This window comes from Petaurus breviceps, unplaced genomic scaffold, assembly GCF_028583685.1.
Source record: "Petaurus breviceps papuanus isolate PSGF00001 unplaced genomic scaffold, PetGlider_PUasm1.0 175, whole genome shotgun sequence".
In the NCBI taxonomy this organism is placed as follows: domain Eukaryota; kingdom Metazoa; phylum Chordata; class Mammalia; order Diprotodontia; family Petauridae; genus Petaurus; species Petaurus breviceps.
The window spans coordinates 54350886-54377603 of NW_027185764.1; the positions used below are offsets into that span (position 1 = coordinate 54350886).

At 39.5% G+C, this 26718-nt stretch overlaps 1 protein-coding gene across 4 annotated transcripts in view; it reads left to right on the top strand.

Moving 5' to 3' along the window:
* Positions 1-5211: 5211 nt before the first annotated feature.
* RGMB (repulsive guidance molecule BMP co-receptor b) overlaps positions 5212-26718 on the top strand; it is a 35520-nt gene continuing 14013 nt past the window's right edge. The window contains exons 1-5 of one of the 4 annotated variants that reach the window (XM_069085161.1): positions 5212-5474; positions 5668-5915; positions 6989-7087; positions 10440-10678; positions 16472-16980. In XM_069085161.1, coding sequence (XP_068941262.1) covers positions 7083-7087; positions 10440-10678; positions 16472-16980 — 753 coding nt within the window. In that variant the 5' untranslated portion in view covers positions 5212-5474; positions 5668-5915; positions 6989-7082. Of the gene's footprint in view, positions 5475-5501; positions 5916-6988; positions 7088-9715; positions 10083-10439; positions 10679-16471; positions 16981-26718 lie in introns of those variants that run through there. The other 3 variants (XM_069085164.1, XM_069085162.1, XM_069085163.1) reach the window with 3 other exon arrangements.

Below are 26718 nucleotides of genomic sequence, written 5' to 3' on the forward strand. Positions count from 1 at the left end.
GGTCACAAATTTCTTTCCACAATGGTAGACGAACTCACAGGCCAATTGTGAATTAGTGTGTTTACCTTCCCACAGGCTAACAGCTGTTATCTTCCCTTTTTGTCACTTTTGCTAATCGGATCAGTGAGGGGGAGGAGAGGGTGGTAGGACACTTTTTCTTTGATTTGTTGTAGCCTGCCTCCCTTATTTAGAGAATTGCCTATTTATATCCTTTGGTCATTTATCAAGAATTGCTCTTGCTCTTATATAATTATATCAGCTCTCTATATATCTGGAATATCAAACAGACCTTTGACAAAAAAGAAAAAAAAGTTGCAAAGGTTCCCTCCTAATTCCATTTCTGCAAAAACTTCTGTTTTATATAATCACAATTGTCCATTCTACCTCCTGTGACCATCTCTGTTCCTTGACTGGTCAAGAACTCTTCCTCTATTCATAGTTGTGAAAGGGATCTCCTTCCATTCTCCTTTTAATTTATTTATGATATGACCTTTCATATCTAGGCCATGTATCAATTTAGACCTCATTGTGGTAGATGGTGTGAGATGTTGATCTAAGACTAATTTCTCCCAGGCTACTTTCTAGTTTTCTTAGTAGTTTTTGCCAAATAGTCTTCAACTTCAGTACTTTGTGTCCTTGGGTTTATTGAACACCACGCAACTGTGTTCATTTACTTCTAGACACTGTGTACCTATTCTGTTCCTTGGGTCAGCTTTTCTTTTCTTTTCCTTTCTCTCCCTTTTAGTTTGAGATCCACAGCTAGATGAATTTCCCTCTCACTTTTTTTCATTACTTCCCCTGAAATTCTTTACTCTTTGTTCCTCTAGATGACTTTTGGTATTATTTTGTCTAATTCTATAAGGCAATCCTTTGGTACTTTGGCATAGCACTATTATCACCTTATTACATTCACCTGGTCAAACCATGAACAATGAATTCCTCTCTAATTATTTGCCTTCCTTTATTTATACAGTGTTTTATACGTATGATCATATAATTCCTTTGCATGTCTTGCTAAGTAGACTCCCAGACATTTCATACAATCTGTGGTAATTTTGAATATAATTTCTTTTTTCTTACTGCTTCTCTTCTTTCTGTGTTTTATTAGTAGTATACATAAAGCTTTACTATATTTATGGATTTATTTTCTATCCTGCTACTTTAATGACATAGATTGTCTTCATTAATTTTGAGTTGAATTTATAGGATTCTATAAGTAAATATCATCTGCAAAAAGTGAGAATTTTATGTCTTCTTTGCCTATGCTTATTTCCTCAATTTCTTCCTCATTTTATTGCTATAGTTAGTATTTTAAGAACTCATTGTTATAGCTGGTTTTTCTAGAACAAATAACAGCAATGACAATGGACACTCTTGTCTGACATAGTAACTAGTCAAACATGATTACCTGAGACCAGTGTGTGTACGTATGTCTGTGTGTAGGGGTGTCACTTGGGCCAACGCCTGTACTTTAGGTTTGCCCAGGTTCACCTGATAGAGCTTGACCCCTCAATAAGGCTTCCTTCTTTCAGTTATTGGTTCAGGCCCCAACCCTGCCCACTCCAGGAGCAATTCTATTGTTGGTTCAAGTTTAATTCAGCCAGAGTGGAAAGCGTTAAAGATACCTTGAATGCATAAATTAATCAGAGAGCACAGAATGATTAGAATAGAATTCAAGCATTTATCTACTACTACCACCTACTCCACTCTTAGCACAAAAACTTCATTGAGACATTTGCTAAGAGGTTTCTTTTTGAGGGTCAGTTGCCATTTTGCATTTTTCATATCTGTTCAGGTACCTGGGAAGGATCTCGCAAAGTCCTGTACCAAAGGGAAGAAGACACAAATGGAAGGTTGCCCCAGCCCAGGTACAGAATTGCCTACAAGGTCATAAGCTCATAGTTTACATGTAGTTCTCCTACAGTAACTAGGCCCTCACATAGCTTAGTGAATTGTTCTAGTACTTCAGATCCTGTAGAAAGAGGAGGCTTCAGTGGTACGGTTCACCCTTTTAGTTATCTGGAGTTCTGGTTCAGTCTTGAATTAAGACTTTTTGTCACCACCTTGTAAGCAGGCCTAAATCATTAATTGGAATGAATCAGCCAATCATCCTTGGAAGCACATGTAGGTTGGGGGTTGGGGATGAAGTTTGGAGATATATAGCAGGGTCACCCTAAATCTTCTATGTACTTGTTTAAAACCCAAGTTTAGAACACCCTAAGTAAAAATCTTAGGGGCACCTACACTCATTTTTATCACTAATCTTATTGTATAGGTAGGCTGGTTTTTAGGTAGTGGGGTTTTTGTTTTGTTTTGTTTTGCTTTTTGGAGGGCAATTGGGATTAAGTGACTTGCCCAAGGTCACAAGGCTAGTAAGGGTGAAGTATCTGAGGCCACATTTGAACTCAGGTCCTCCTGACCCGCCCCCAGGTAATGGTTTTTAAAAATTATTATTATTGTAAATGATACTAGCTCTTGGTTGTTTCCCTTAAAATAGAACTTCTAATATTTAGAAATCTCGGTATGTTCAAAATAGATGCATTGGATTGGGGTATCAAAAAAAGGTTGTTAGGGGTAGGGCTAATTTTTGATTCTGTTAGTTTACGTTAGATGTTGATACAACATGCAAAATGAGGTGCTCAGCAGTTTACAATAGGAGGTTTCCTTTGCTGTAACAGCAATAAGAATCCACTTAGTTTGTATAGACTAGGTCCCCTAGGTTTCCATATGGAAATTCATCAGGTCACTAGGGCAGGGTGTGGTCCTGGGACTGAGAAATGTGTAGGACCTTTTAATGCCCTTAGGTGACCAGGTAAGGGTCTATCAAATACCAGAGTCAACTCTGACAACCAGTGACAAACCTATGCCTGGAAGATGTGGAGGTAACCCTTGGTAATTAGTCCTTTCACATAGGTGCTCCAAGTTTGAAACAAATTGGAAAACAAGATAAAATCACAGAAGTTCACAGTATTTTCAAAAAGTGATGTGAGTGATACTATAAAGGGAAAAAGGATTTCTTTAAAACAATTAATCAATAAAATAAGTCAATATTCATATGAAAATCAAGTACTTCTGAAACTCACATTCATGAAAAAAATCAAAATTAACTTGAAAACCTAGTGCTATTTTATGTTTTATAATTTAAATATCCTGGAAGTAGAAAAGAGACCTTTTCCCCCCTAAAAAAATCATTAATATTTCATTTTGAATTGCCTATTATTTTCTGGGTATCAGAGCACATCTATCATAAAACAAAAAGGCATTATCACTCAGAGGAAGGAGCAGGAATGCTAGCATAAGGTCTTTTCTAGAGCATAATGAGGCTAAACAAAATTTAAATGTGGTTATTTAATACACTTATTTGAGTATTAATGAGCTAGCATCTGAGACCCACTGACCAACAGTTATAGAAATGGGGAAAAAAAATTCTGCTTGCTTGTTTATAGTGTGTGTGTGTGTGTGTGGTGATAATGGCAAAAATTCAACAAAGCAGGGGAATGGTGAAGAACTGAACCTGCATTAGAAAGTATCTTCTCAGACCAGCTTTCTGGGATGGCTTTGAACTCTTGCTTATCATTATTTTATGCACCTTCTTTTCTTTGTGTTGGTGGTGGGGAGAAGAAAAACACAGGAGACTAGCCTTTAGGATTTTTAATCAAAGCTACTGCTCTGCTGATTGCTATAGTGGATTTTCAAAGGGTAAAGCAAGTGGGCAAATTAAAATCCCATGTTCCTGTGAGCTAGGAGCTGAGCTTTTTGAAAAGCTCTGCAGCAAGAACATATTTTCAATTGTGTCTTTTCTGTTACCCTATCCTTTCTGAGGACATCCATAGTACATTTTTCTCTGTCCAGTTGATTGGCACAGAAAGAGACAGAGACAGAGAGAAAGACAAAGAGAAAGAGATGGACATAGAAACATAGACACAGACACAGACAGACACACCAAGAGACCAAGACTGAAACAGAGACAGTCAGACTGAGACAGAAACAGAGAGACAGAAAGAAGGGGAGCAGTGGGGCAAGAGAGGAGAGACAGAAAGACAGAAAGAGACAGAATAGAGAGAAGTAGTGACTGAAAGGCATATATAAAAGGAAAGAGAGATAGGCAGAGGCTGAGAAAGTGACAGAGAGACACAGAAAGGAAATAAATATAAGAAAAACATTTTACAAATTTGAAAGCACCATATAAATGAGTAATAATAATTATTTTAATAGAGAAAAAGTGAAAATGGAGAAAAAGTGGTGGTATAATACAGGGATAAAAGCAAGAGCCCAAATAAACTGGAGTTGAAAGTAATGATCTCAATAGGCTAATAGTGACAATTGGCTGTATAATATGGATTAGATAGGTAGATAGACAGATCAGTTTCTTCACTTGAAATTTTGTCCTACAAATCTTAACATTGGCAGTGTAACAAGAAATGACAATCTTTGTCTTTTTGTGGACAACACCTCCCACCCAGCACTGAGCCCCAAACGTTGTCATTTTAATGCAAAGTTCCTTTTCCTGAGAATTCTAGGTTTTTTTTTTCAAATTACATTTTCTCACTCAAACTTGCAACCTACTGTTCTCCCCTCTCCCCAACCCTTAAATAGGAGAAAAAGGAGTCATGTTGACTGTTCAGTTGTGGGACAATTAATTTCCATAAACTGGTAATTCCTAACCTTCTAACCATGATGTATGGATAGATTTTAGGGTATACCTGGATTTGGATGAGGAAGAATTATATTTGTAATCCAATTTACTTCTTTTTATGCATTTACAAAAATTATTCTGAGTTCATAGGTTTCACCATATTGCCAAATGGGTCCATGATACTACCAAAAAAAAAAAAAGTTGAGCAAGTCCCATCTCTTTTTCAATCTAAAATGTAAAACGCTAAATCACTCTGTGTGTGTGTGTGTGTGTGTGTGTGTGTGATAGAATGTTTAGACTAGAAGGGATCATCTTAGAAATCAAATTCAGCCCCTTCAAATATTTCACAGAAAAGAAATTCACACAAAACCTTCCACACTTCAAAATTTATAAACAACAAAATGATGGAAAGTGGTAAACGTCTGTCTTGTGGCTAAGGTAAGAAAAAAAATACAGAATGTGACTCCTAGCTAGGAAACAACTAGAAGGAAAATGCCGGAGGGCTAGCCTGGACCAGACCATTGTGATCTCTAAGACTTCTGGAAACGTCAAGAAGTGGGGCGGAGCGTTTGTTGACTGCTTAAATACTTTGATGTTGGAGCACCCGTTGGTCACTGCTAGGTCCAGGCAAAGGCTGAAACAGTATTATGCTGTGAACAAGTGCCGCGGGTGGGAAAAGGCGAGGCGGCAGACTGGGAGGCACTGAATGTTACAGCGGTGAAAGACACCCTTTGTGCAAGCCTTCTGGAAAAGGGGGAAGGGAGTTGGGCAGAGAAAAGGAGAGGAAAAACTGAAGGGCCAGGGTTGCCATGCCCAGCTGATTCCGCCAGATGTGCAGGTACATTCCAGCGGTTACAGTAGCTGCTGAAAGCTCCTGTAGGGGGCCATATGGATTTCAGACATGACAGAGAAGACACCAGCGCACTCTGTCAACCCTTCTTTGGTAGGGGGAGGGGTGGGGAACTAGGAAGGAGGATAGTTTCTCAGAACAGAGAAGGGAATTAAAGAATTCCCTCCTCTCCTTTATATAGGTGGCAGAGAGATCACGCTTTCATTAAAAACACTTCACCTCCCTTGGAGGCTGTGCCAGGCATCAGGAGACCCGCGATCCTACACCAAGGACAAGCCCCGCCTGGGTAGAGGTGTTCCAGAGCTTCTTAACCTACCTGGGGAAGAGGCGCCCGGACCGCGCTCTCTTCCTCTTGCACCAAGGCTGCATGGCTTGTGGCTTATTTTCCCAGCTGGCAAATGTCACTATGAAGACAAGGGAATGCCTGTGGTGAGTTGTTTATTTTGTTAGTTTGCGGTGGGGTTGAGCTGGGGAGAGAAACAGGGAATGAAAGGGTGTGGAGGAGAGGTAAGGGGAAGAGGGCGTTGGGAACGGAACTGTATTGCTTGGGTCTCCATCCACCCGCGTTGTATAAATCAACCCTCAAGGAAGCCACCAAGAGAAGGGTCTGTGCTAAAAAACGGCTCACTATCTACAAGAATTGCCCCTTTGCAATATTTGCAGAGTTGAGCCAATTTGATGCATAACACTGAGCGGCTGATACATAGAAATACGACATACATACAACCCTTCACAAAACACACTAGTTGTAAAACAGCATGTTCAGACAGCAGGTTTCCAGTGTTCAATTAGCAGCAGCAGTTCTTCCCGGGCCACAAATCGGCCTTTGCCTTTTTTCCGTTACTTCCAGAAAAAGGGTCCTTGTAAGATGAGTAGAAGTGTATGGCTTGTAGGTGGAGTTGATGGAAAACTTGTTGTTTTGGAATCCCAGAAAAATAGGTGAAGTTAGTGCATGCTGTCTTTGTATGGCAGTGATTTTCCCTATAATTCTTACAAGTAGTCGTACTGACTTGGCAGTATTTATCACTCTTGAGGATAAACCAGCTCTGTGCCTAACAGACTGGGGAGCAACCCCAAAGAAAGTATTTTTACCCCCATCTTTGGGGCAGGTGGTTTCAGAGCCTGATGAAATGTAAGCTGGGCCTGGGCTCAGGATCACAAAGTGTAACTGATGGTAATAATTGCCTGGAAGAAAATCCTAAATACATTAGTGAGATGGTAAAGCTTTTAAGGCTTTCTTGGGAGTAAGTGCCCGGCTAATGAGAGGTTAATTTTGTTTGAGAGGGAAGACTGTGCTGGTTTCCTGAGATAAATGGCCAGGAAGCACATTACCTCCCTGGCTCTGGCAATCCACTCCCAAATGCTTTTTGCACCTGCTACTTTCAAGCTCAGTGAGTGGCTGTAAAGATGCTGTCAGCCAATTTTTGTAGGTACATTTAATGAATCTTCAGCTTTCAGATTCTGGACAGAGTACTAACTTGTGTCTATTATCTAAAATATAGGTTCAAAAAGTAAGTGCCAGGGTCAAAAGTTTTTCCAGGAGTTTGGATGCCCCTTTGGCCCTCCAGTCACCATACAGGACCATAAGGGTTAAAGATGATGTAAGTACAAACACATGGTGAGCTTGTTTTCTTTTAGAACTTATTTTATTTTAGTCTCTTGACCTCCCCTCCTCAAAATGGTAGATAACAATGTCGGGGAGAGGGGAGTGGAAAACATATCACATATACTGTGTTTTAAAAATTGAAACCCCAGGTCTGATACCCAGCTGCTCTTCCCTAATGCATTGTATTAAGCAGACAGACCTTGCGACTTGTGTTGGATTTCTGAAAATGGAGATTATACTAACAGGAGAACAGTTAAGCCAAAGTGAATGCCTTCAGGAAAAGCAAACCACTTTTTGTTTAAAATCCATTAAAGCTTCTTGCATGTGTTTGAATTCTACCCAGTTACACATTAAGTTTATGTTTTTCTGGGTTCCTAAATAACCTGCTACCTTGTTTCTTCTTTCCTGGACTAAAAGAAAGATGGGAATGGGGGAAGGGGAAAGAAGGAGGGGAAGTTGGAACTAAGTAGCTGGATAGATTCCTGACTTGTAAAGATCATTGATTTCAGTATATTGTTAGTTTGAAATGTAAAGTCATTATATATCAGTGATGGAATATTCATTCAATTTTGTTTTTCCCAAAGTTTATGCTGGGGACCTCATCTCTTTTTTTTAAGTAAAAAAGACTGTTCCCTTCGATGTCCATCTACAAAGCCCTTAAGTTTAAAACCTGATACAATTATTGATATTAACTCTAATTTACTGTTCCTGTCTCTCACCTCACCTAATTCCTTGATACTTGAAAATGGGAACCTCCTTCCAGCTTAATTGTAAAAATTAGCATTTCCCTCTAGCCAACTATACACTTACATAGCAATAAAAAGTGAATTGTTACACACATAAATCTTGTGCTTGTCAAATTTTACAACAGAGGAACAATAAAGCACCTTAGAGGAGATGAAGTTTTTCCTGTTAAGAAGTGTCATTTAGTGACCCTAGAGTTTGCAGAGAGCGCCCTCTATTGTTACCAAACTCTAGAGTACCTGTCATCATACTAATGAAGCTAAGAAAATTTCAGGAAGTCAGGAAAAAACAAAGACCTAAGTTATTTACTTTATTTTTAATATTGGCTATATGCTGAGGTACAAAGAATTTATGATGCTTCTTTTAATTGGTTCTTAAAGTACAAGTTTCTGTATCAAAAGAGGATTGGCAGAGCAAATTTTATAAATTGTGTCAGTTTTGTTAAAATATTTTGGAATACTTAATTGCACCTGTTTATTTTTTTTTTAAGAAAAAAACTTCCATTGCTACAATTTTATTTACTTAATCTAGTATGATAATTACTTGTATCCTACAAAACAGTTGTGCCAACAGACTAAGACTTTGGTATGCAGCAAAATCTTTAAGTATGCTAATTCCACATCTGATTCCCCTACCAAAAATCATTTCTCCAGGTCGTAGTAAAGGTATTATTATGTTATAACATAGTCAAAGCTTGAATTATATCTTAGGCAGAGAAAGTTATGTTTACTACTTGAGTCACCACATCATGTGTAGTAATTATGCAATGAAAAGGCATGGCTGAATAGCGGAGGCAATCCTGCATAAAGGCCTTGGTCTTAGCTAGAGCAGAGTCTGTTAGAAGTAAATTGTCGAGTTGAGGGAGGATGCTGCAAGTCCCTACTAACCAAATTCATTTGAACAGCACATTGTTTAAAAGGAGGAGGGGAAGGGAAAGGGTTAATATGTTAATGATTTATTATTTCCCAACAGTGCCAAAGTTGTGATCTGGGACCAATGTGGGACTTACAAAAGACGATCATGATTTGATCAGTTTAAGAAAGATTATATATATTCTAGGAGAGATAAAGTGGATTCAAGTAGGTTAGATGGCACTTCACAACTACTGATAATCATACTGAATTCTGTTTGATCCCAAGATTCCTTTTTTCTCCCTTTTCTGGTTTCCTACAGACAAACTGGCCTTTTCCTTATTGTTTCCAAGTCAGAAAAAATAGAGATTTAGTTAATGTGTTGGTTATTAGGGCCTGGATGCCTTACCTAAGCTCAGGCATAAAATAACAATAACAGTTACAGAGCATTTTAAGCCAAGTGCTTTCCTAAGCATAAACCTGTGAGGTAGGTAGGGCAAGTAGCTACCCTTTTTCTTCAGATGAAGAAACTGAGGCCATGAGAAGTTGTGACTTGCCCTATCCACGATTTCACAATTAGTTAAGCATCTGAGGCAGCGCATTAACTTCTCATTAATCTAAATTATCTCTAATCGAGCATGTTCAAGTTTGCCCACTGTGGGTGAACTAAGTAAAAACTAACCTACGGGCCCAAAGTAACCAGCTCTTAGTTAGTGGTCACTAATTTGCCACTAACCCCTGACTCACACAGGGAAGTCCAGGGAGAGAAACGTTTCTTGCAGGCGCTGCAGCTCCCGGGCCCGAGGACCGCCAATGGGCGATCCCCAGCCGATTACCGCTGCCAGTAAATTCCAGCGCGAGCCCACGGAGACTTTTCCCAACCAATCAGAAGGCCCCCGGCCCGCCAGTTACATTCCGACTAAGAAAAGCCCATTTCTTTCCTGCAGTGTTCCACTCTCGAGAGCTAAGTCGGAATGTGGTTTCGGGGGAGGTGATTGGCTGCGAAGGTGAAGCCCCGCACACGTGATTCCCAAACGCGGCTCCTTAGGAGCATGGACGGAGATAGGGCGTGGCCGGCGGGGGCGGGGAGCACGCGATAGAAAACAAGCGAGCCAAACTTGGGAGGCCGAGTGGGGCCCTCTGAAAGTGACCCAGGAGGCGGGACCCCCGGCCCGTGGCGGCTGCCTGTTTATATTAGGATACATTAAAAGAGCTAAAACCAAAACGGCAAATAGAGGAGGCGAGACTGAGTGAGGGCGATGGCAAGACGCTTAGACAGTCCTGGGCAACCGAGCTCCCACAGCCCTGGGTGGGGAAGGCGGGCCCCGGAGGCCCCTAGAAGCGTCGGGTCTGTCTGGGTCTGCCGGCGCTCGCGGCCCCTGGGACGCCGCTGAGGTAGGAGGAGGGCGCGGATTGGCTGGGGGCGCGCCCGACGTGGGAGGGGAGTGCAGCGCAGAGATTGATTGATGGGGCGGGGGAGGGGCGTGCGGAGACACCCGAGTGAGGCCGGGCCCCGCGCGCACACTTGCCCCCCACACCCGCGCGGCGGACGCAGCCCCTGCCCCTGGCCTCCCTGGAGCCCGCGCGCTAGAGGCTTTAGGAAGTGGGGAGGAATACGGCGAGACTCATTGGCGTTGTGTTCTTTTCTCCTCTTGCGATGCTGCCGGGGGCCGTTCTCCTCCTCCTCCTCCTGCACGGTGTTCGCTGCTGCTGCGGGGGCGGCGGCCGCCTCTCGCCTTCGCGGGACTGAAGGAGGAAGAAAAGGAAGCGAGGCCCGATCGCGTGTCCATGCAGCAGCCCCGGCTCCCGGGCCCCCACGCCGCCGCCAGAGCCCCGGAGGAGACCTGCATGGACGGGTATGGGGAGAGCTGCCCCTTCCTGCGCCGCCGCCGCCGGGGCTGAGCCGCGCCGGCGCCGCCTTCGTCGCGGCTGGCGCTCGCCTCCGCTGGCCACCCTGCTGCTCCTGTTCGGCCTCGGGGGGCTGCCCGCAGGTACAGAGGGTCCGCTGCCCCGCGGGGGGGGGGGGGCAGCAGGGTGGCCAGCGGCCCCCGCGGCGCCCCGCGGGGGCGGGGGGGGGGCGGGGGGGGGGGGGGGGGGGGGGCGGAGAGCACGTCCACACCCCACGCACGGCTCCAGTGACAGGCGTGGACTTGCGCGGGGATGGGTGGAGGGGAAAGGTGGGAGAGGCACCCTCACTTTTACTCTAGTTGGAGATGCTACCCCGAGAGAAGTTGGTAATGGTGTACTTGGGGGCCGGGGGGGAGGGGGGGAGCCCACGGAAAAGGTTCGATTTCTTTGTTTCTGGCAGAAACTCCTAGAGATTGCAGAAGCAAACTGTGTGTGTGTGTATGTGTCTGGCTTCACAAACTGTGTGTGTGTTTGTGTGTGTGTGTCTGGCTTCAGGACACCTGGCTGCAGAGCCACCTTTTAGCAAAACCTTGTAGTTGGAGCAACTGCAGCAAACTGTTTAAAACATTTGGCGAGTCTGCGAGGTGTGTGTAAGATGGCCCCTTCGCGGAGAGATCTCCCCTCGGTGAGAGATGAAGGTGCTGCAGGGAAGGGAAAGGGGAGTGTTGGCTTTGAGCTTGAGGCAAATGCTCCAGATGCATTATTACTTTCTGCGATCATATTTACCGAAAGTCCGGGATCAGATCAAGTTTCCGCTGCTGGAGAGAAGGAGCCGTAGGCTGTTTCTCTGGAGTTGGGGGGTTGGTGAAGCAGAGAGATCGTACTTATTGAACTAGAATGTGCAAACCAGTATGTAGCTTAATCTCGACGTAACTAAAATTCTTTTAACCTACTCTGTATTTGAAAAGCCTGATTCAAACCAACCTTCACTTCTCGCCCTAAAAACTTGCGGCTAGGGAAATATTTTCGAGACTATAGATAGGATGTGAGAGAGGTTAATATTTGCCAGCCGTTGTGTTGTCCATATTTTTCTTCCCTAAAGAAAACAGGATTGTAGGTACTTTGATTTAAGGAAATCTGCCTTAGCGTGCCAGAGTACCTCTTAGATTAGTTAGATTGGTAGTGTTGAAAATCTGTTGATTCATTCCATTTAAAAAGACCACGAGAAGGTTTCTTTGTAAGGCATTGGCTTAGGGGGGGAAATGTGCTAAAAACTGGAAAGGGTCTTTCCCCGGAATTGGAAGTTTTATCCTTTCACTTCAGCATCTTAACGTATATAAACACCAATCACCAGTGCTTATATCAGCAAAGTATGTGAGTACTGTGCTTTTCACGCCAGGGAGATATATGGTGTAATTGTAATTTATTCACTAAGTCACTCCTACCATGTTAAAATCGCAGATATGTTTGAGTGTGTGTGTGGGGGGGGGGGGGGGAGGAACAGAAGAAAACACTTTGCTCCTTAGAGAAGACAGTACAACCAGTTTTGTCTTGTGATATGTTTCCTATTGTGTAACTGATGATAGGAGGGGAAGATAGAGGCAGACCCTAAGAGTTATGTGTCAAGTTTCAGGATTAAATTTTTAAATGAGTGGTTTTATTTCCCCTAGAAAATAAATAGTTGATCGTATGCTATATATCCAGGAATACACTTTAGCAATGTTTAAAAGGTACAGTTTTAAAATGATTAGAGGATCTTTGAAAAAGTGGGAGGAGTCATCTCAGTGCTTGCATCACTTTCTACTTAGGCTTAAAGAAATATAAAATTGGACGAAATGGTGTTTTAACAAAGGGCAGTTTTAATAAATGTTTTGCATTGTGTGGGTTGATGTGTAAAGTACTAGGTATCTGCAACAAAAAAAAATAGAAAGCCCAATGTCTTTCATATAATTGTAGTAATAACTAACACATATGATATTTTAAAGTTTGCCTTATATCTTCTCATTTGAGGCTCACAGTAACTGTGTGGGATAAACTATAGGTATTTTTACCCTCTACCCCTTTTTCCCTCAGCAATTTTACAGGTGAGAGAACTGAGGCTCAGAGGTTAAGTAACTTGCCCATAGCTACATAGTGTCAAAGGTGAGATTTATGCTTAAATCATCTAACTCCGAGTCCAGCAGGCCATCTGATATATAGTCCAGTGGTATTTGATGTTGTTTTTGTTGTAAATGTTAAGCTAGGCCTATTTTAGCCTTGGATACTCTGGTAGCACATGCCTTGATAATGATGGAAACCCTATTGGAAGTATAGAATGTGATCCTTAAAGATTCTTAATCTTTTGGGTAGGCTGCAAATAACAACAAAAACCTTGATTGGAAAATTAAGACTTATTCGTTTCAGAATTTGGAACTTGAAATTTAATGATTTCTTTTTAAAGCTCATTTTTAATGCAGCCTCACTTTAAGGCTGTAGTTGAGACATTTCTTTGGACATTTGTTTCAGTCTGACTCAAGCAATTTATGTTCTGGAAGAGGATTGCCTAGTCCCCTTTCTTTAGTGTGAGCCCTCTTGTAAGAGCAGTATTTTCTGAAAATGTAAGGAATGATTTCTGTTCATTTCAGGGATCCTAGTCAAGTACTTTTTGCAGATGGGCGACCATATGTTTTATTACGGTAATCATGGCGTTTGCCTCAGCACTCATATGTCTTAAAGATTCATTCTTTTTAATATAGCTTGCACATATCTCACATTATCAAAAAATTCATTACATTTCAAAATTGTATGGGTGAATTTGGCTAGTTGACTTGTGACAGTTTTGTTTCGAAATCCTTGACAATAGGATCTTTTGTAAACACATCCATTAGCACATTTTTCTCCATTAACTGAAACAAAAATAGAGCAGCTAATCTTCCTCCACATTAATAACAAATAACTTGATGGGCAAAAACAGTGAAACCTTTACCTGTAAATTTTTAATTTTCTCCCTTGGGAAAGCATAGGGTGCATTATTCACATTTGTTTTTAAGCAATTGGGGTTAAGTAACTTGCTCAAGGTTACACGGCCAGTTATTTCTGGATGTGGTACTAAGTATCAGAGCCTGGATTCGATCCCAGGTTATCCTGACTCTGGGGCCAGTGCTCTTACTCACTGCGACACCTGGCTGCCCCTTACATATTTTTAACAAAGCTCAGCATTTCCTGACTATGGAGCAGCTTTCTTCCTCATGTACATCTTGGCTTTCCTTTGCTAGATCTTTGAGACTATTTCTACTTGGCCTTGTCTTGGCATTTTGACAGGAGGTTTATAACAGGCAGAGTGTGCATTGCCATTATAAATTCATGAAGCCTAGATATTTCTGGTGGAATGCTGCAAATTAGTCATAATAAAGAAATGGGGCAAGGAGTTGGACCCGGGCCTGTATTTCCCTTTCTTTTTCTCCAGTTTTCCCTCCTTTCTCCACCATTCAACTACTAAAAGACCAAACAGCCGTTTAACACTATTTAGTTCCTCATCCCTGGAATATGTGGTTTCTGTTTTTTGTAAGATTTTACGAAGGGATCAACACCCACCTACCAGCTAAAAGAAGAAAGTAGGGAGAAAAAAGGAAAGCAGAGGGGTTAGAAATTTAATTCTCTCCTTTCTGTTTGGACAGTTAGTGCATTTGCATTTCCACACCACTACTTTTGATAGTTTATGACCATTTGAAATAATTACAAGTAAATGTATGCTCTGTTGAATTTTATAGACCATAAAAAGAACAAATAGGCCCAGTAAGTTTAGCAGAAAGTTCTTGTGCTATCACGAATAAGTATAAAAGCTGGATGTTAACCAAATTAGCTTAAGACCATATTTTCATTTCTTTACTTCCTCCTATCCTGTGAATCAGTTGCTTGAGTCTTTACTACCATGGACACTACTGATGTATAAATGATAACACCTAATAGAGAATACCTTGAATGTAGAAGGCAGAAAGAGCACTAGATTTGGTATCAGAAGACTTGGGTTTGAATCTTGGCACTCTTATTTTACCTGTTAACTTTGGACAGTTATTTACCCTCTTTGGGCACAGTGTCGCCATCTATACAATTAGAGGCTTGGATTTGATGACCTGTAAGGACCTTTTTAGCTCTAAATCTGATCCATGATCCTATGAAGACTGGGAATCGATAGTGTTGAATCAAATGTTGAACCTAGGAGTCTATACTTACTGTTTATGTTTAACAAAACCAAGCCTTCTGAACTTTATCTTTTTTTTTTCTATTTTCAAAATAGCTGTTACTCATTTTTTTTGTAGTATGTTTGAAAATGATTAAGTTTCTTTTGAAGAGAATGGCTTTAAAAAATACCTACTTCAACTACTCTAAACACTTAGAAAATAGGAACCAACACCATCATCAGCTGTTTTTGTGATGAATACTTTAAAAAGAAAATGCAAATTTAGGATGATAGTTATGGTTCAATAATTGTTTTCATTTGGCCAATTCACTTGTGTGGTTTTGAATCAGTTAAAATTAACATCGAACCCTAGGGTTTCTTCCTTTTTTTTTTTTTTAAATTTTCAAAGCATATGGAGGAATAAGGTGTTTCTTTATATATATTTTTTAATTTCCTAACAAAAGTTTTGTTGCCAATGGTTTATTATAAAAATTTCCCACTAAAACATGTTAAAATTCTGGGTTCAAATTTAGAGTCAACATTCTAATGTAAGGTTGAATTGGGATTTATTTAAATAATTGTTTTATTTTAAATACCTAGAGGTACCCATGGCTCAACCTATATTTTTGTAGGTCCACTTATATATTCCAATATTTATATTAGGATAAATATTGCTTTTGCTCTCTTTTATTATGTGTACTTTCATAATTCAAGGACAAACTATAAAGGTGTTTGGGCAGTTATTACTTTGTGTTTTTATTCCATATATTATGCATTGTTTTTCCTTAAGAAAAAAGACAGTAACCATAGTCACATCTGGAAATGAATATTTTACATTCATTTGTTCTTTTGGTTCAAAATTTTAAAAACAATCAGCCATCTGCCTCTGTTATAGATAATATCTCAATACCTGTCTTTTCCTTTGTCATTGGCCATCCATGGAATAATAAATCCTGTGCAAATGTTTGGTCCAGAGCATTTTATCTCATGGCACTGGGAGAATAGGAGGAAATAAGAAAAATTAAAATTTTTGGCAACACACTTGTTTATAGGTGGATAGTTAAATTTTCTAGAAGGCAGGTGATTATAAGCTGTGGTTAAAGTGGAGTGTGTGTACCCTTGGCTAATAGAAAGTTGTTTTTTTTTTAAGGCTCTTAGTACTTTCATTTTCTGGGTTTAGAGGCTGCATAGATATATAGCATGAGTTCAAACTCATATTTTGAACTTTTAAGTAGATATTCTGTAGTTTAGAAATACGTATTTTTTATTTTGGGTAGTGATATGTGCTTCTGTTTTCACAGTATCATCTCACGAAGTTTTACTTTCCTTTCTAAAGCTAGTAATTATTTGTTTTAAATAATGCAATAGAAGTCTAGTAGAGAATAGAATTTACATTATAGTAACCAAGCATTTTAACTATACTTGAAATAAATAATTTGATTTACCATTCTATCATAGCTTCTCTCTAAGGGTCATTTAACCTGAGAATAATGTACATAGTTCGTTCAAGTATAAAGTTTGACAACTGGTGTTTTTCTCAGGTTTGGTTTGGTTTAAGAGAGGCAGAGAAGTAGATTTGTATCTGTATTCATTTAGGCTCTTTCAAATTATTGCTGACTTTCCCCCCCCCCCTTTTCTCTTCCTGATCAAGGAGGGGCATAACAACTAGCTCCCGAAGGAAAATCATAGTTCTCTTATGTAGTTCATTCAGGAAGTAATTTAACCTCTTAAAATGTCTCACCTTTTAAGCAATTTGTTGTTATCTTACTTCCTTTAGGTTATTGCCAGCAGCCAGCCCAGTGTCGAATCCAGAAATGTACCACAGACTTTGTGTCGCTGACTTCTCACCTGAACTCTGCCATCGATGGCTTTGATTCAGAGTTCTGCAAGGCTCTACGTGCTTATGCTGGCTGTACCCAGCGTACTTCCAAAGCCTGTCGTGGAAACCTGGTCTACCATTCAGCTGTGCTAGGAATAAATGACCTTATGAGCCAGAGAAACTGTTCCAAGGATGGACCCACATCCTCTACCAACCCCGAAGTTACCCATGACCCTTGTAACTATCATAGCCATTCGGAAGCTAGAGAACATCAGGGAGGGGACCAGAGTCCTCCCACTTATCTTTTTTGTGGCTTGTTTGGAGATCCTCACCTTAGAACTTTTAATGATCACTTTCAAACGTGCAAGGTGGAAGGTGCCTGGCCTCTTATAGATAATAATTATCTTTCTGTGCAAGTGACGAATGTACCTGTGGTCCCTGGATCCAGTGCTACTGCTACCAATAAGGTAAGACTGACTTTTCTTTTTTAACCTTTCTAACTTTGAGTTATATAATGAGCCAAATTTGAATTGAGAAGCAAAAGTCTCCACTAAAATGGAGGCATTTTATTCCCTTTTTTTTGTTGTTGTTGATAGGGTCAGTTTTCGGGATTGTTGTTGGTTTGGTTTTTAAAGCTGTGAATTGCTTAACCCAATAGTAAGGTTCATTGGAAAATAAGCCAGATTTAAAAACAAAAATAAGTGGGGTAAAAAAAATCACCTGAAGTATGTGAGTTGGTAAGAGTATAGGTATATGAGGCCCAAGGAAATGACCAATTTGGGAAACAAATTTCATTGGAAATTTAGAAAAGGTAATAAAATATAGTGGCTGCAAGCAGATGCAGACTGTCTCTGGCATTTTAGCTGTTAACTTAGTGATGACCAAGGGTGGGTAGGGTGTCCATTGCAGTGCAATTGATGTATAATCACAGGATAATGTGTAGAGGACAGGATAGCAATTTAAGGCTAAAGGTGGGGGAAGGAGCTAAAAAATTACATTGTTTACCCTGACCAGCTGGCCCATGTTTTATATAACCAGCAGGTCAGGGGTTCTTAACGTTATTTGTGTTTTGAGCACCTTTGGCAGTCTGAAGCCCATGTACCCCCTTCTTAAAATGTTTTTAAATGCATAATTAAAATAAAGTACATAGGATTATAAAGCTAACCAATTATATTGAAATCTTTCATTAAAAAAACAAAAATCAAAAAACAAATCTAAGGTCTTAGATCCCAGGTCAAAAACTTCATTATTAGTGTTTTATGTAGAACTACATGGAGACTTACCAGCTGCCTTCAAAGCTTTTGTGCTTTTGTCCTTGTGGGAGAGAAGGACCTATGTGCTGACCTTAGCTTCTAGTATCAATCTTATTTACTGTAAATAAACAGAAGAATTAATAATATAGAATTTTTCCAGGAAATCGTATCATCATCTATCTCTGGAAAGTCTTAATATAAAGATAACGTACTAGACAAAGACTTTTTTTTAAAAAGTAATTTCTAAATTTTTGTGATTTTTTTAATCACTTTTTTAAAAAATGTCATGTTGCCTCACCCATAAACATTCTACATGGCATATATATATATATATATATATATATATATATATATATATAATTTTTTTTAATTAATTTTTGTAGGCATGTTGTAGAAACTATTACAAAACCTCTAGAGATAGTTGAAGACACTCTTAAGGGCGTCCATTTTGGAATTAATTTCTCCAAACAAAGAAAAGCTTTGGACATTTATGATGAATATGAAAATGTTTGCGGTTATAGTCTGAACCAAAACTTAAAAATTTCCTTTTGGTTTTCTCAGTCTTGTAATCAACTCTACCAGTGATTTTTATGTAGAACTTTTTTTTTTGTCATTTACCTGTTCAGGAACATGTTAGTTATAATGTATATACAAGGTGTGACTATAAAATAATCCATCTCATTACTTTTATGGTCTAAAAAAAACCCCATCATTTATAACATTGAAACATTGGAAATGCAAGAAAATCTCTCCTGGGGTGTAAAAAAGTCAATACTGTAACTTTCATAAGTTACTGGAACCTGTGGAGATGGCATTATCTTGTGTGGAGGTCAGAGGGGAAGGAATGACTTCTTTTGCAAGAAACTGATGCACCTTACAAATTGTCACATCTAGTAATATCTTTTGTCAGCCTTTTAAAAAGTTGATGTTTTGGAATGATGACTTAAAAATGTTCCATAGGGTCTGCTGTTTTGTGGAGATTAATATTTATAGATAGGTATATAGAATGATCAAATAGCAAAGGAGTAATTGAGGTATTTTCTTTGGTCTTTTGTTACACTGTTGAAAAATGGTTCTTCACATCTGGTAACCATGCTGTCCAGCAACAAAATCCTCAGTGGCTCTACTTCGGCCTACATTGCCTCTCTTCCTGAACCACCCTACAAATCCTGTCCCAGGGTTTGTTGAGTGCATAAGCATATCACTGTACAGGCCAGTCTGAGGTAGAAAATACTAAAATATATCTCAAGGATTTTCTAAACTTAATATCCTTAATCTCTACACTAGATCAAAAATTTCCTTAATCTCAGTGCTAGAATATATCTCAAGGATTTCTTTTAACTTTACTTTTCAGGATTTACCTATAATCTATTAAACTGTGGTCAGTTTGTTAAAAAGATTGCTATATTTAAACACATCCTTATTTTGTTTCCATACAAAATTGGACATTCCATTGGAATTGGATACCCTTTGCCTAATTTACCTCCCCAAAACATTCACCCTTCTTTAAATTAAAAAATTGTATGGTGAAAAGTATTCCTAAGTGGGGTATTCCTATCATATGTAGGAATGTTTTGTAGGAATCTCCCCTTGTTTCCTTGAGCAAGTTAATTTTGGATTATAGATTTAGAACTGGAAGGGACTTTAAAGGCCATTTCACCCTACCGTCTCACTTGAAAGATGAGAAGATGAAGGCCCAGAGACATTAAATGATGTGCTCTAGGTCACTTTTATAGAGTCAGAATTGGGATTTGAACTCAGGTCCCCTTTCTAGAGTGTCAGTACTCTTTCCATTCACTTTTTAAAAATTCTTCTCCCCTCCTGCTTTGATACCTTTATATGGCTGTCTTTCTCTCTTCCCCAAAAAAACCAAAAAGAAAAATCAGCAGGTAAAGTTTTATCTCTTTTCTTTTTCTTTTGCTGAAGGAGGCCTATTCTGACTAGCCAAAATAAGTAATAGGACCTGTTGCTTTATGAAGTATACCATGAATAAATAGCTGAAGGGCAAATAGGTTTGTCCAGACAAAGAATTCAAGGAAATACTTATAGGAGGTAGAGGGGGTCATCTAGTCCAACCCCTTCATTTTCAGATGAGAGAATTGAGGCCTAGAGTCTGTGTTTTTTGTTCCAGCTCACATAACTTGCCTGAGTTCTTCCCACCATAGTGTTGTCATCACATGTATCCATCTATGTCATTTGTCACCTTTTCTTCCCCACTCTTAGAATAGAGGATAGCATGCCTTGCTGTGTTCAGGTTTATTTTTTCAGGAACTATTTTTTTTTTTTCATTTCTCCCCCCTCCCCCAGTTAATAGTTCTCTTTTGGGGGCAGAGGGGTTCTGTTAAATATATATATTGTATTTCCACACTATCAGGAAAATGCTTTACCAACTGGCAAGGTTCTCATTCTTCTCTCAGCCACCATCCCTACCCAAACAGGGGGCTGCAGGGGTTTCTGGCATAGCAGCACTTCTCTGCAGATTCCTCCCTAACTGTGGCTCCTTGAGATGAATATAAGCATCCAGGCATGGAGGCAAGGCAAGGTGAGAGCCACAGAACTGGAACTTCAGATAATTTCTTGAAGAACCATCTCTCTGTAAGATGAAGAGAGCTCAATCACATAGGCTTCCAAAAGGTTAAGTATAAGCTGCTGTGGAGGGGGCAACAAAACTTCTCTGGAGTCCTTAGGGCAATGGTTTCAAACTTTAGAAACATACCACTAATGTGTTTGTAAGGGTCCCTACAGGCTGCATATTGACTAAGAAAACTACATATTAGCATCTGTGTTCTATTGTATTTGTATTTATTTTGTTAAATATTTCCCAATTACATTTTAATCTGATTGGGCCACACTTTCTGCATGTTTGATACCTTTATATACTTATGCTCACTGTAAGCTTTTGTTTAGCTAAGTTATGTGTTAACATTATGTACCCTGATTTAAGCAAATCCAGGATAGAATATTAAAATCCAGATTCCCCAACATTGTAAAGTAGGTGGAAGTATTTATCTTTCAAAACAATTACTAGATGCTTTAAATGTTAGAACAGGAAGGGACCTTAAGAACTTATAGTCCAAAAAACCTATTTTTATGTGCTGTTGCCTGGAGACATGAAGATGATTTGTCTACGGGCACGTAGATCATTATGAATACAGCAGTTGGATCTAAAATCTTGGTTTCTTAAGTCCAAGCCAGGATCTGTTCCATGCAGCCTCTCAGGAACAGGTTGCACTAGAGTGTTTGAAATGTGACTCTTATTGTAGGAATTATATTTTAATGCCATAATTTAAGAATATACCTAATTTTTAAAGTAAAACATAATGCTAATTTTTTTTAATTCTTATTCAAACCAACATCCTGGCCCCCTTGGTTCCTGCTTGTCATTCTAATAACATGCTCTTATTTGAGTGTTTTTTCTGTCATGTCTCCACTGTTTTCAATTATACTACTTCTATCTTGTCTGAGTAAGAAATGAAAATGACAGGACCTTTCTATTGCCTTTTCATTGTAAATTTTCTTGTGCACTGAATAGGAGCTCCTTTACTTGCAGGTTAGTTTACGTGTTCAGGAAGGAAGTTTGTTCTTTTGCACATGTTTGTGCCAAAGAGTGCTCATGAGGGAGAGTGACAAATTTTTTCTGGCGAATGGGCTAGCATTGGACAAGCTGGGACCGCCCTGGTGTGTTTCCTATTGTCACCACTTTCCAAGCCGACATGTGTTACCAGTTCTCCAGATTCAGGTGGGCAGGATAAATCCTGACAGCTTCCCAGAACTATTGAGGAGAATACACAAGTTGCTTTTCACACTTGGGAGTTCTGTTCTCCAACTCTGGTCAGTGAAAGCTCTCATTCTTTCAGCCTAGCCCTTGGTCCCCTTCCTTCTTCTGGCCCTGGTGTGGGGTCAGCCAGTTTCCTATTAGGCTTCTAGACTCCATCTCTCTAGCTGCATAGTCACTTTCATTGAGTTCTCGTAATGGTGGTAAAAGAGTAGAGCAATTTAATCTGAATGAATTCTTCATGCCTTCCGTCTTGTGAAATAGTAGAAGATGCACTAGATTTGGAAACAGGAGACCCATGTTCAGATTCTGAATCATTCTTGTTCTTTGAATCACCATAGTCAACTTGCTTTACTTCTGTGACCTTCAGTTTACTTTTCTATAAAGAATAGATACCAATGTTGTATACATTTCAAGGAATTGTTTATTCACACCATTTCAGAGTTGAAAGAAACTTCAGTGACAACCTAGTCCAACCCGTATCTAAAAGAGAATCCCATATCCCCCAACAAGTGGTCATCAAAGCCTGTACAATAAGATCTCCAGATGAGGGGAAATCATTATCTTCTGACAGCAGTGTTTTTCACTGCTACTGTTAAAGACCTATTTAATTACTCTGAAAGTTTCTTAGTGGCTGCCTTGGTGTCTGTTAGTTTCTTCATGACTCTCCCCAGTTCCTTCATGACTCTCCCCAGCACAAAGTATTCTGCTGTGTACGTGATGGCTTCAGTCAGCTCTCGTACCCTCCTTGAATTGCAAGGTCGGCCCGGATATGGTTGTGTTTCTAGAAAGGCATTAGTCTACATTGTTCTTAAGTTTGATAGCTTTTGGCTGTTTGTCCTCCTTGTCCTCGAGTGGTTTAGTCCTTGGAGCAAGGTTTCAGTAATCTAGTCACTTTTAACTGAGACTGCCAAGATGGGTGCCAACTGTGGTGATGTTCCTTTGTGTTATAAGCAGATAACCTTGATAATTTGTATACATTGGCCAGTTATACAAAATGAGGCAGAGTAAGCTATTCTGGTTTTTTGTGAACATTGTATGACGAACTGCTTGCTTTTTTTTTGGAAAAAGCATAATTTTCATCATTATATAGAAAAGCTATCATTTTTATTCCCACTTTTGCTGAGCTAAAAAGTGGTTATAGGTTGTCCCTAGGGAAAAAATGCAAAGGAAATATAGTATTATGAACTATACAGGAATACATAAATGTAAACTTTTATTTTTATTCCCTCCCTAATTTATTTAGATTTTTATGTATTTGTTATATATAAACCAAAGCATCTCTTTATTTTTCCTTCATCTTTATTAAAACATGCTGGATGTTATATATGGATATAATTTCATTTTAAATAAAAACTGCCATATTTTCTTCACCATTCTTGCAACTTCCTCCATCATTCCTTTCAGATGTGCCTTGGAAGAAGGGGTTGGAGCAATGGAGTCGTAATTATCAATTCCTTAAGTAAAATTAACTCAGCTGCCTCTCATAAGTAGTGTCCTCATTAAGGCACAGTATACCTCTTCTGCTTTAAAACTAGTATGCTGCTTGTACCGTCTATTACTCTGTAAGCCAGAAGCCAGAGACTGGTCTTTGTGCTGCTGAAAGTTAGAACTTGTTTTTCTATTACATTTCCAAGGCTGCAGCTCTCAAATATAAGAGGAAGGGGCAAGAAGAAGCATTAGATAGTTACTAATTTTTAGTTGGCATCAAGCAATATTAACCAAATAGTTTGCTTGTATGGAATGTGGTGAGTAGAAATTGCCTATCGAGTTTAGCAATGGGAAATGCTTCCTTATCTGTTTTTTTGTTTTGCATTTATTGTATGGAACTTGCTCTTCTAACACAAAGTTTGTTGTCCTTTGGGTAGAGCAACTTAAAAAAAAACAAACAACTGCATTTTTAAGAATTGCCAGTGAGAATGGAATGGCACACATTTAAAATACTTAACTTGGTTAGCCTGGGAGGGACTGGGGGAATGTTTGAGGCCAAAGGACTTCTAGTGAAACTTGGTTCTATATAGGAATGAGGCCTTTATGTTCCATGTAAAAGGTTATTCTGAGACTATGCTAAAGAAAAAAAATTGGCTTTATGAAGACTTGATATGACAACATTTTATAAACTAACTTGTGAGCTGTTCTTCAAGTTACCGAAATGAAGGTGTAATCTTTAGATTTAAAGGTTTATGTGTGTGTTTGGGCATGCCTTTCTACCTGTGAAATGAGAATCTAGAGGACTTCAGAAAAGAGGGAAAGGGCATTGATTTGGAAAATTGCAGTTAACAGTCACTGGTCTCTGGAACTGTTAAGTCCCTGATCTTCCTGCCTGACTGAGGAAGGAAGCTCTGTGGAAAGCCTTCAAAATTTTCTACCTTTTTTTTTTTTTTCTATTTTGCATTTTTCTAGATCTGAAAAATGTTTGTGATAGACTCAACAAGGGTGAGAGCCCTTCCTGTTGGTCTGGACCAGCTCTACCCCTGCCACCTCAGAGTTCAGACTGAGTAACTTTAAGGACCAATCATTCAATCAGTATTTAGTAAGTGCCTAGTGTGCAAACTTAAGTCATTTGTGGCTTCCGGGCTATTCCACTGTGACTTTTTTTTTTTTTTAATTATTTGGCTCCCATCAAAAGACCACAAAGAGTGGACCTGGCTAAGGACCAGTGACTAAGCCCCTGATTTCCTTGGTCTTTTCAGGCCTCACTGTAGCCTAAGGTAGAATCTGGGCCTTTGAGGACACCCAGGCCTAGGCAGGGAAAGCTGTCTGCACTTGTCTAGCTTCAGGCTTAACACTTGAGAGCAACTTCGGTCTTTCATAATTGAAAGGTTATTACATTGCAGAAAACAGGAGGGAAACTAGTGGTGAATTTTGGTGCAGGATACATTGAGTGACATCAATCATTCAGTGGGGTCTGTTACTTTTTCTTTAGGTCTCACCTGAAAATCTGGTAGCAAGTTCTTTGTGGACATGTTTATAATGTTGGAGTGATAGCCAAATTGGCTATTTTTTAAAAATCACAGTGGAATAGTGACTGTGATTCCCCTGCTAAAACACCTCCAGTAGTTCCTGATTACTTTCAAAATTAAATACAAACTCCCGAGCCTCTTATTCAGTACCCTCAGACTCAACAAGCAGTTTACCAACCTTTTTAGGCTACTTTTATGCTACATTTCTTGACATAATGTGCTTTCCTGGACTTCACACTGTTTCCTGAACTCATCTCACATTCTCACACTTCTGTGTCTTTGTTCACTTTATTTCCTAGGCTTGGACTGGTCCATTTCCCTCTTTCTACCATTCCTAACCCTTACACATATAATCCTTCTCTTTTAAGGCCCAGCTCAGATATTACCTTCCTTCATGAAATCTTTCCTGATTTTCCCCCCTTTTCCGTAATAAGTGATCTTATTTTCCTCAAAACTGTTATATACTACTCTTTAACTTTGCCTGTGCATTCACCATATTTTACCTACACTATTTTCCTTTTTCATGGTGAGGTGATAAATATCATAAATTCTTGACTGATACTGCCGAACAGAGTCTATCAGGACTCTTAGCTTTATTGTCTAAGGATATCCCTAGTTAAATGTAGATAATCTTATCAACAGAAAGCAGGTTGAACACCAGATGATTTTTGTTATTGATGGAGGGGAGGGAAGCATTACTCATGGAGAACATTTACTATAATGAAATGTCATTTACAGGAGTTATCTATGTCTGTGAAATCTTGACTCCTTCAGGTATCAAAATAAGTTAACTCATTTGTTTACTGTCTTGAATCCCCTATAACTGCTTTTGATTCCATCCCCCCTGTCTTCTCCAGCAGTTCTCTCTCTAGTCTTCATTCTCTGCTGCTTATAAACAAGGTCAAGTCTCTCAAAAACAACTTCTCACTAGATTCTAGCATCCCTGTAATCTTCCCTTTCGAAGACAAACTCCTCCCCCCTCCACCAGTTGCTATTACTTCCTTTTTTTTGTTTGTTTCTTTTTATTCACTTCTTAACCCTGAAACTGTTGTATCCAGTTTACCACATATCTATTAATTGACAGGTTTTTTCTAAGTCCCCATTCTTCTTGACTTTTCTGCAATATTTGACATTGTGGACCACACTTTCCTTCTGGATACGCTTTCCTCTCTGGGTTTCTGTGGCACTGTTCTCTCCTGGATTTCTTCTCTTAACTGTCTGGTTATACCCCAAAGGTACCTAGTTCTGAGCCCTCTTCATTCTCTATAGTCTTAGTTAGTGACCTCATCAGCTGTCATAGGTTTAATTATTCTCTCTATGGTGATGATTCCCATATCTGTGTATCCACCCCCTCTCTTTTCTTTCCTGAGCTCCAGTTTCACATTTCTGGCTGCTTTTAACATTTCACACTGGATGTTCCCTAGGTACCTCAAACTCATTATTATATTCAAAACAGAACTCATCTTTCCTTCTGGACCTAACCAACTTTCAAACTTCTCTCTTATGTTGGAGCCCCCACCCTTTCAGTTGTCCAGAACTGCTGATAATCATTCATTTGTTAAATCTTCTTGTCCACTCACTGTATTGGATCAGGCCCTCATCATCTCTCACCTGTACTATTACAGAAACTTCCTAACTGGCTTAAGTCTCTGTTCTAGTCCATCAGTTATTCAACAAGCATTTTTTAAGATACCTGTTATATGCATTCTCCTTGGCAGTGGGTATACAGATACAAATGGAACATTCCTTACCTTAAATGGCAAGTTATTTTCCCAGAACTGTGTCTGACCATGTCATTCCCCTACTCAGTGAACTCCAGTGACTGTTGCTTTGAAACTCAAATATAAACTTCTTGGTTGAATTGAGAAGCTTTTCACAATCATTTCCTCACCTACCTTTACACATTCTCTGGTCCATCAGAACCGCTCATGGCATTCCTTACACTCTGCCTCCTATCTCTATACCCTTGCACTGGCTGTCCCAGTAACAGCAAGCACACTAGCATACCCAGGATGGCTGCTAGCACAGGTTCTTTGATCTGCTTTTCTAAAGGAAAGCAACTCAAAAGGGGTTAACAATCTTACTTTAATCAAATATATACATACATATGTGTGTGTGTGTATAAAATTCACTTAGTTTAGGGGGAAAAGTCAGCACCCTGAACTTTGGAAAATACAAACAGAAATTACAAGCAGACAAAAAATACAGAGAAAA